Source organism: Vollenhovia emeryi, unplaced genomic scaffold (genome assembly GCF_000949405.1).
Source record: "Vollenhovia emeryi isolate VEMERY1.0 unplaced genomic scaffold, V.emery_V1.0 DF939149.1, whole genome shotgun sequence".
NCBI lineage: Eukaryota > Metazoa > Arthropoda > Insecta > Hymenoptera > Formicidae > Vollenhovia > Vollenhovia emeryi.
Window position 1 is genome coordinate 36,994 of NW_011967217.1, and position 10,086 is coordinate 47,079.

Consider the following 10,086-nt stretch of genomic DNA (forward strand, 5'->3'; position numbering starts at 1 on the left):
TGGATGTCGTAAGTCGAATAATGAACTGTGATTGGTCAATTCCTTCCGACACGACTTACGACATCCAAATGTAGACCCAGCCTTACTGACTTTACTGGCGTGCGAAAAACGCAGCACCAGTAATTTTCATTGCTACCAACTATACTGTTTTCACTGGCAGTAACTGAATCCATTTTCGAACACATCCCTAGCCGGCCAGTGCTGCTGCAGCTATTCCTTTTCCGTGAGCAGCAAATATGCTGTAGTGAATTTGGATCACGTGACTAATTTGCTGCTGCTGCATGCTGCGTATGAAAAGGCACCTTTAGGAAACGTCACGACCCGAGATAGAAAAAGAGAGAAGAGCGGCTGTTTCCAAACTTTTTTCGAGTTTGTGCCCATTTTGGTCTAAATTCCCTACGTACATTTTGCGATAGTCGCCAGGGACATTCGAGTTAAACGTTTGCCGGCACTGTCGGCGAACGAATCGCGATGCGTTTCGGAAAGCCGCGAAGGACGCGCGCTTTTGCCGGGCTTTCGATGTAGTCCTCCAGCATCCGTCGCATCGTTTCTCTTGGTCTCTGTATTGTCACGCCGCGTGGCTGTTCCCGCGGATTCTTTCCGCCGTATTTCTCACAAGTGATATCGCTTGACGTTGGTTCCGTTCGATCGTGTTGCAGCCAAATATGCCGAAAGTAAATACGATACTTAATTACTTCACGTCCCCGAAAGCTGTCAAGAAGCCGGAGGCGGCGAAGGAGCAACGAGCGAAGTCGCAGACCCCCAAGAGAGAACAAAAGAATAAAGGTTCGGCTTGTAAAAACTGCCTTTCGAATGAAAAGTACGCTGTCGGTCGTGTCACACGACACGTATGAGGTTAAAATGGATCATTGTCTCATACGTAACGTTGATTTTCACTACTGTGGTGCTGTATACATGAAATGACAATTTGTGTAATCAAACGTCCTCTCGCATGCGCCAGTATAATCGTGGTTCTCGACTTGAATGTTTATGTATAGTAAAAATCACATGGCATATTCAATTACAGGGTTGGGAAGTAACTCGTTACTTGAAGTTACAGTTACTTTTTTTTTGCTAACTCTTAACTTCGTTACTTTCTCTCCACCTGTAACTGTAACTTAACTCGGTTACATTTTTTTCGATAACTAGTAACTAATTTAATAGTTGCGTTAATAGTTACTTTATATAGTTTTTAAACCCCTACAGATTGAATTAGGTTCTGCATTTGCACATAAACGCTTGTATCGGCACTTTATGATTCAAGCGCGCAGATTTGATATTTTTATTTTCATTGCGAGAAAGTAACTGCAAAGTAACGATTTTTTTAGTAACTGTAACTGTAACGTGTTACTTTTCAGAGTTGGTAACTTGTAACTGTAACTAGTTACATTTTTAGCAACAAAAAAACTGTAACTGTAATTAGATACTTTTATAAAGTAACTTTCCCAACTCTATTCAACAAGTAGTTTAAACTGGACTTTACTATACTACATTTTATTTTATTTTGTAATTGAAATTGTTAACGCCACTCTTTATTGTACTTATGTACATATTGTGTACGTAGGATTTGTCAAAAATGGAAAAGAAAATAAAGATACCGGGGATAAGAAGAGATCGTACAAGGAGGACACTGAAGCGGAAGACGAGCCTGCAAGGCCTAAGAAACGACGCCTAATTATTCCCGATGTTGAGTCTGGCGAAGATTCCGGAGATGAATTCAAGCCGGGTTTGTTGATCACGCGAGCAATAATGTTTCTGAACTATCATAATTTTAAGTTAAGAAAGGAGCTATTAAAGGGGTCAGTATTATGTGCTCAATATTCCATATTACAGATTCCGCGTCTGAAGAGTCTGAGTCAGCTTCCGAAGGAGAGTCGGAGCATGAACCTTCGACGGAGGAGGAAACGCCAGAGGTGAGAATAGTACTTTTCAAATTGTGATAAACACTATCGTAAAGATTGTATCTGATATTTTTTTCAGAAAAAGAAAAAGGCCAGCTCCAAATCCAAGCCAGGGCAAGCAAATCGTTCTCGTAATATAAAAACTGTGAGTAATAATTAACTGCAAGATTGACGTTTTTTTTACTCTCACTCCTGTATAATTGATTCTTTTACTACTAAGGAATTCATCTATTGATACTGTTCGTACGACGTAAGCTCTTTTCGACTGCTTTTTGCCATGTTAAAAATTAATTTCACAATGCCTTTCCAGAACAAGAAAGATTTGAAACAACCTGCACAAGTTCAAACTCAAACTGTAAGCAATGGACTTGCTGCTACGCCTACTTGGCCACATTTGAAATTCGAGTTCCTGCAACCAGAGAAGATAAAGGATATACACAGAAGAACACCGAAGGATCCAGATTATGATCCCAAGACGCTCTACGTACCCGTCGATTTCTTAAATAATCAAACACCCGTAAGAGACGTTCCTGTCGTTAAAAGCTTTGCCATCTGTTAACATCGGTACAGTTATTTGCTCTAACATTTGTTTAGGCGATGAAGCAATGGTGGGACTTAAAGAGTAAGCACTTTGACTGTGTATTTTTCTATAAAATCGGCAAATTCTACGAGTTGTACCACATGGATGCAGTTATCGGTGTCAATGAGCTCAGTCTCACGTACATGCGAGTAAGTCCATGTACATACATACGAGAAGTGATTTTGAATTCAGTATAGAACACCGAGTATTATTGTAGGGCGAATTTGCGCATTCCGGGTTCCCCGAAATTGGGTACGGTCGTTATTCGGCGAGTCTAATAGAGAGAGGATACAAAGTCGCGCGAGTCGAGCAAACCGAGAATCCGGAAATGATGGCGGCACGTTGCAGCAAAAGTATGAAGCATACATTTTAATTCATCGTAGGTAAAGAGCGCATCTGAAACACATCTTGAGCATCTGCATTTTTTTTTTATTTACAGTGACTAGACCAACGAAGTTCGATAAAGTCGTGAAGCGCGAAATTTGTCAAGTCAGTACCAGGGGTACGAGAGTATATACTCCGTTAGACGTGGAAGCGTCTACACCAAATTCCAATTATCTGTTATCCTTGGTTGAAAAGTGCGATCTCGGTTCAACGACCAGCGCCTTCGGAGTGTGCTTTATAGATACAACGATAGGTGAATTTTACCTCGGCCAATTTGTCGATGATCGCTGCAACTCTAGACTATTAACTGTGCTAGCTCATCATCCGCCGGTTCATGTACGAAATCGTCATCCTCTCAATATTACGCGCATCTGTTGAGCATGTACAAATGCTGACTTCCGCTTTGTCTCTTAGGTGATATATGAACGTGGGAACTTGTCGCAAAAGACTCTGCAGCTTATAAACAGCACTCTGCCAGCGGCGCTAAAGGAGCCGCTACAACGCGAGGCTCAGTTCTGGTCTGCTGCAACTGCACTGAAAGTCAGTAACAGATAATGCTTAGTACATAAAAATTGTGTAGATAAATTATTATTAGTGTGTGTCAAGTATTTTGTTTGTCTGTTTAAAGAAACTTCACGAAGGAAGTTATTTCAAAAAGGAAGAGGACTCGAGCTTTGCATGGCCTGAAGGTCTGAGACCCTATCTAAACGAAGGTAACTAATCACAATTAGAGAAAAGCTCTACGATAATAATTTGTATGTATAAATAATTTTTTTATTATGCATCAGGCGACAGCTTGGGCTTAACGCCGGCGGATAATAAAGAGTTAGCGATACACGCACTAGGAGGTTGTGTGTATCTGCTGAAGGAGTTCCTACTTGAACAGCAATTGTTAGCACAAGGCTGCTTCAATACTTACACTCCGCCAGACTTTTCGGCCGCGAGCAGTCAGACAGGTCTCAACTACGCAAACACTATGGTGATAGATGCTGTTACAATAAAAAATCTAAGGCTCTTCGGAGAGGGTTCGCTCATTAGTGTGTTAGACCGTTGTTGTACTGCATTCGGTAAAAGGTGAATTTCGAATCTTATACATACATTATTTTACTTTATACATTCTATAAGCTAAGAGTATGTGCTTTTAGATTGCTGCGCGAATGGATCTGCAGGCCATCTTGCCGCAAAACCGTTATTATGGAACGTCAGGAAGCTGTACAGGAATTAGTGGATCGGATGGATGTGACACAGTCGGCTCGTGCAATTTTGTCAACTCTGCCGGATCTTGAAAGACTCTTGAGCAAGTAAGAGGGAACATTTACCGGACATGCTACACTCCGCTTCTGGAAATCTGAAACATTAATGTATACGTATATTTGTTTTTGCTTCAATAGAATCCATGCTCAGGGAAATGCTGCTAGAATGAAAAATCATCCTGACGGTAGAGCCATAATGTTTGAGGGCCCGACGTATTCGAAAAGGGTGATTGTAGATTTCACCACGACACTCGCCAAATTCGAAGAAGTGCTGAAATTCATCGAACTGTTTGATGGTATGATTGTTTTTCTTTACATATAGTAAGTTTTTATATCTAATAATTACGTTTTACAGATTTCAAAAGCAACTTGATAACTCGTCATACTCGGTACGAACCGGATGGTGATTTTCCCCAATTGAGGGAGACATTAGATTACTTTAAGGTAGCGCTTTCACTTTCAAGTCCTCTGATCACTTCTTTACTTTGTTGCTTGATGCAGCATTGTGACGATTTCAGACCGCGTTTGATCACGAAGAAGCTAAGAAGCTAGGCTGCATCGTTCCGAAAAAGGGAGTAGACGCCGAATATGATTCGGTTCTAGTCGAGCTCGCGGACAACAAGAAAAGTCTAGACAGATACTTGGAAAAACAAAGGCAGCACTTTGGTGTGAAAATAACATTCCATGGATCAGATAGAAAACGTTATCAAATCGAAGTTCCCGATTCGCAGGTTAAGAAAGTTGGTCCTGGGTACGAATTACAGTCGCAAAGGAAAGGCTTCAAACGCTATTATACCGCCGAAGCAAAGGCAAGGATAATAATTCACATTTTGAATTCCTTGTCGGTGCTTTCTGTAAAGATATAAAAATGAAAAGGTTAATATCTCAATTATTGCAGGAGATTTTGGCGAGACAAATGAATGCGGAAGATCACAAGGACAAGGTACTGAAGGACCTCAATAGACGAATATTTGCGCAGTTCAGCGAAAAGTATGACATGTGGCATACAGCCGTTTATAAATTGGCCACCATGGATGTGCTCATTTCCCTCGCGGATTACGCGCGGAACGGCGATATGTGTATCCCGGAGATTCACGACGGATCGGATGGTGAGGTAACAGTATCGTTGGGCTAACAAATATCGTAGATTAATGTAACGCACTCTTTTGCCGAAACAATGACAACGAGCGCCTTTTTCCTAGATGTTCATCAAGATAAAAGACGGAAAGCATCCTTGCATCGCGTCTGACAATTTTATACCGAATGACACCTTATTGGCAGCCGACGGCGCCGCCTCTTTCATGATTTTGACCGGACCGAATATGGGAGGCAAATCGACCCTAATGCGCCAAGTGGGTCTGATTACAATCCTGGCGCAGATTGTAAGTCTCGCGAGGGAAAATGCACGCGAGTGAAATCAATCGGTTATTACATCGATAAAACGTGAATTTAATTTTCTTGCGTAACTAGGGCAGCTACGTTCCAGCCAGCTCGTGCTGCATAACGCTGGTGGACCGTATTTTCACTCGACTGGGCGCGAACGACGATATTCTGGCCGGTCAGAGCACGTTCTTGGTCGAGCTAAGTGAAACCGCTGCGATACTACAACATGCTACGCCTTACTCGCTGGTTCTTTTGGACGAGTTAGGTGAGAACAAGTAAAAACGTATTAATACGTTCGGAACAAGCACCTATCACTGTCATAATGGCTTTCTCGCAAAATGCTATTACTACTTGGTGTTATCGCATCTTTTAATCATATCAAATGGCCGCTTATTGTTTCCTTCGTTTCGTCACGAGACGGAACTGATAAAAAGTATTTCCTTATCACAGGACGTGGCACATCAACCTATGACGGTACGGCAATCGCCGCTGCGGTCGTTGATGCACTGACCAAGCTAAAATGTCGCACATTGTTCTCGACGCATTACCATTCTTTGGTCGAGGATTACAAAACCAATGAGGAAGTCACGTTAGCTCACATGGTAAGAAGCTCCGACGTATTTAAAATAGATTTTACAGATTCAAGAGGTAGCATAAAAAGTATCATAGTTATGCCATTACCTAGTTATATATGTAATATATATTAATCTCGTATGTATTTTCAGTGAGTTTCTGAAGTACTTTACGATGCATTTTCAATTTTTAGGCTTGCATGGTGGAAACGGAGGAGGAGGAGGAAGTGTCGCAAGAGACCGTAACGTTTTTGTACAAGCTCAGCGAAGGGGCATGTCCAAAGTCCTATGGATTCAATGCCGCTCGACTAGCAGGCGTACCGTCTATAATCACAAAACGAGCGCACGAGATAGCCAGCAGGATGGAGCAGGAAACTAATCACAAGCATATCTTCAACGCTCTTTGCAAAGCCAACGGCGACGAAATGAGAAGTCTTATTGCTACCATTTAATATATCAGATATAATTGTATTACATCGAGCAGTCGTAATCATTTTTGAAGAAATTGTGGGAAAAAGTGATCGCTTTGCAGTTGGATTTGTCACTCGTACAAAATATCCTTAAGCAACAAATCGGTTATTCGTAGCGTAATAAAAACGGGCATTATACTTACGTTTTCGTCAGACATGTATCAATTGTACTTTAAATAACTCGTTACATTTTTAATTTATGAAATAACAGTATTCGCTTCGTACAAGAATTTAATATGTGTATCCGTTATGTGTATGTTCGTTATCCATCGACATGTAAAAACACGACTGTAATTATTTCTGTTCCTGCCAAGTTAATTGCTTAATGTTATTCGTATGTTACATATTAGTAATACTTCCTTAGTATCTAATTTTTGCGTTGCGTTATGTGTTTCTGCATTAATCTATTTTCATAATAAAAGCTATCACGCATGTACAATGCACTGTAGTCTGTTTAAAATCGCTGAACGTATTTTATCATATTTAATTCTTTACAGCTATACCTGTCTTGGAGAGAAACGAGGCGGAGGCGTCTTGCTTATAAAATTTTATTAATCATTGCCAGAGTATAAAAAGACTACTAGACGAATACGAATGCATTGTGTTACAAACAATGTTTACTCACACCAAACGACCGCGTAAGAATCCTTGCGTGGAGAAAGGAGAACCGATAATACATGTGCACGGCTCTTTACTACAAAATAAATACATTTGATCACGCGTTACTATCGTTAAGTGAAGAGAAGCGAGGGCAACGACGAGCGGGCGCGCGACGACCGAGAGACGAGCAATGGTCCCTCGACTCGTCGGGCGCGAGCCCGGTCGCCCGTCGAAAAGAAGACGAGTATACAATACCGATAAATAGATAAATAATAATCCAGCTTCGCGGATAAATCGAGTGTCGTTCGATGACGGAACTCCGTTTTTGACTCTTCGAGAGACTCCCGGCGGTTCACACTATCGGCGTATCGTTGCATTCTCTCGGTTCGTTTCACCGTCAAAACGCCACCGAGGACGATCTCTCGCGAGCGAAAACGGAATTCCGTCTCTCTCTTCAATCGTTCGCGCAACGATAGATTCATGCGACTGAGAAGGCACAGAGATATTAAGAAGAAAGCACTTGAAACTTGGTTTTAATGGGTTATACATGATACACTTTTATTTCTCGAAATAACACATGCCTACTTCTAATGTACAATTCCGAGGTCTCCATCTCGCAGTTTCATTGTCAAAAACGCGCTGCTACTTTTCAGTCCATTCCTCTCACGGTTCCAGTCATTCGTGACTCGAACGCTTCATCCCCCGTCTTTTTTAAACAGTACCACGAATCAACGGTTACTCCATTCAAAGTGTTAATTAGCCTATTAATTACGTGTTATTTTGACGTTTTGTTCTTTTAAATCGATATATCCTTCGACGCTTGGCAGGATTGATCGGTGCAACGATTTTTTTTTCTGTTCTCGCTCCTAATCAACGCCGCGTTATACAGCAACGATCGTAGGTCTTACGATCTTGGTCTACTCTTCTGTATGCGTGTATATATGTATACGTGAATGTATACGTATCATTGCCCTTCACCTCGAGGTGGGAGCGAATTCTAAACGGATCGACGTGCAACACTGGAAACGAGCAAAATGCCGCGATTGCTCGACGTTGACGAGACAGATCGCTCGGATGGGTCACGCGAATAAAACGAGCAACACTCTTACTTATTGAACCTCTCAAGTTAACAAATATCAACGAATCGAGTGTGTAAAACGTTGCAGAGAATGCATAAAATATTTATGTTCTTTTACGATATGCTTCTAAGATTGATCTGTTGGTTTCAAGATGCAAAACTTCTTTTCTCCTTCAGGTTTATCCTAGACTGCTGGATCGCAAACCCCTACGAGTGTATTTTAGATATTTCCTTATCGTACGCGCCTTTACTTTCAGACACACTCTTTCGCCTCCATCTCTGCGCTCTTCCCCGCTTGTCCATGTGATTCATTATATGTAAATCGTTGCCGATAGGAAGTCGCGCTTCCTAGCGAAGTGATTTACGACTCGCGAATCGTTCGCCGACTGGCGCAACGTTCCAGCCGCGAAAGAGTAACGCTTTACGCCCGACGATCGCTTTAACTATCTTTATACAGTTACGCGATAAAACCTGTGCTCGAGAGTTGCTAATTGAAGGACCGGTAATTTACGCTCAGGAAACCCGGGAATCTGTTCACCCTCGCGCGCGTTCCTGTCTTCGTCGAACAAGTCCGCAGATGCTTAAGTATCTCTGGAGACATTTCTGTTTCTCATTCTCTCGTTCTACTTCTCACTCGATGTAATTAATCTTGCGATAATTAATCTTACGTGAAACAAAACTACGCGAGTGAAATCCAGAAAACCCAAACGGTTTCAGTTATTTGATAAATTGAAACGCGTGATCTTTATCGTGTCATTGATCGAACGCGACTCGCTGCTCGTTTCTGTGTTGCGAGATATTTGGGGGGGTTTCACGGTTTCATTGTTACCTTCGCGCGTCCTGCTATTGAACCCCTTCGGCCCCGACAATAAACAACGGACGTCGCTTTGTTCGAAAGAAGCGATCGTCAGCACGTATCAATTTTAATTCGACAACGGCTGTTCTCTCCGAAGATCGAAAGAGGTTGATTCATCACCCGAGAATCGAGAGGCCTAAAGACGCTTACTCCTTTCTGTGTATTTCTGTATATTTGAATTAGTACAAAGCGAAGAGAGAATGATGTGTAACGTTAATCCACTAAAGCCCACGATTGATTGATTATCTCGCCTATCTCTGTACGTATCTCTAGAAAAATCATAGAAAAGATATTTTGTCGCTGCGAGTACACGGTGGTAAAATAGACTTCCGCACGGAACGTTCTACGGACGACGATTAGAAGGCTCTAGGTGGATTGCGGGCTTTAATGGGTTAAGAGTACAGGGCCGAAAGAATTAATCGGGGGTGTCCTCTTCCGGGGAGGGGGGGGGGGAGAGAAGACGGAACGACCCCCGATGGCGACGTCGCCCTTTACCAGAGCCCGGATGAATAGCCGCCGGGTGGGACGCGGGTGCGCGCCTGCGGCTTCGCCGACGCCGGCGACGTGTCGGTCGACTTCTCGCCGCTGCTGGAATTCGAGCTGGCGGTTCCGTTCTGCATCACCGGCCCGTTCTTCTGTACCTCGGACGCGTAGCCGATTCCAGTTACCGGGTTGCCATCTGCGGAAGTTTTTTTACATTCGTTAGTGAAATCGTCGCAGACGAAGCTCGACTATTCTAATATCTTATCTATGTGGTCTAATATTTTCCTGCGGTGCTTCTCTCCCGATGACCGAGTTAACAATTAATTACCTTTTTAAAGTTAATCGATGTCTAAATTTTGCTATCTATGGTCGAAAACGTTGCCCTAGTTATCGAAGCTTCACTGAGCTTCACTCAACTTTATTATAGACAATAGAGGCACTTGAGGTAATCAAGATTTATAAAAAGAAAATCGTGCTATCTCGGGTGATGCACGTTAAGGCCTGCGTCCACGGTGCTAGAACTTGG

General features: G+C 42.4%; 2 protein-coding genes across 5 annotated transcripts in view; one reads left to right on the forward strand and one right to left on the reverse strand.

Moving 5' to 3' along the window:
* Positions 1-433: 433 nt before the first annotated feature.
* Positions 434-6,979, forward strand: LOC105565711 (probable DNA mismatch repair protein Msh6). Its single transcript, XM_012019125.1, has 20 exons — positions 434-786; positions 1,565-1,726; positions 1,834-1,913; positions 1,981-2,046; positions 2,212-2,418; positions 2,496-2,630; positions 2,699-2,834; positions 2,921-3,201; positions 3,280-3,405; positions 3,494-3,578; positions 3,654-3,939; positions 4,011-4,166; positions 4,257-4,414; positions 4,474-4,562; positions 4,637-4,927; positions 5,017-5,232; positions 5,321-5,500; positions 5,589-5,766; positions 5,952-6,103; positions 6,268-6,979. The coding sequence occupies exons 1-20, from the start codon at positions 666-668 to the stop codon at positions 6,523-6,525; spliced, it is 3,363 nt and encodes a 1,120-aa protein (XP_011874515.1). The 5' UTR covers positions 434-665; the 3' UTR covers positions 6,526-6,979.
* Positions 6,980-7,660: 681 nt separating this feature from the next.
* The window catches only part of LOC105565709 (microtubule-associated protein Jupiter), a 28,162-nt gene continuing 25,736 nt past the window's right edge, over positions 7,661-10,086 (reverse strand). For all 4 annotated transcript variants that reach the window (XM_012019122.1, XM_012019121.1, XM_012019124.1 and 1 more), the window contains one exon: positions 7,661-9,756. In XM_012019122.1, the coding sequence (XP_011874512.1) occupies positions 9,569-9,756 (188 nt within the window). In that variant the 3' untranslated portion in view covers positions 7,661-9,568. The remainder of the gene's footprint in view (positions 9,757-10,086) is intronic.

Excerpts from the sequence above, each read along its gene's own strand:
- LOC105565711 (XM_012019125.1), top strand. The coding sequence starts at position 666 with ATGCCGAAAGTAAATACGATACTTAATTACTTCACGTCCCCGAAAGCT. Across the intron at positions 2,047-2,211 it reads GTTCTCGTAATATAAAAACT|AACAAGAAAGATTTGAAACA; the intron begins GTGAGTAATAAT and ends ATGCCTTTCCAG. Across the intron at positions 2,419-2,495 it reads TCTTAAATAATCAAACACCC|GCGATGAAGCAATGGTGGGA; the intron begins GTAAGAGACGTT and ends ACATTTGTTTAG.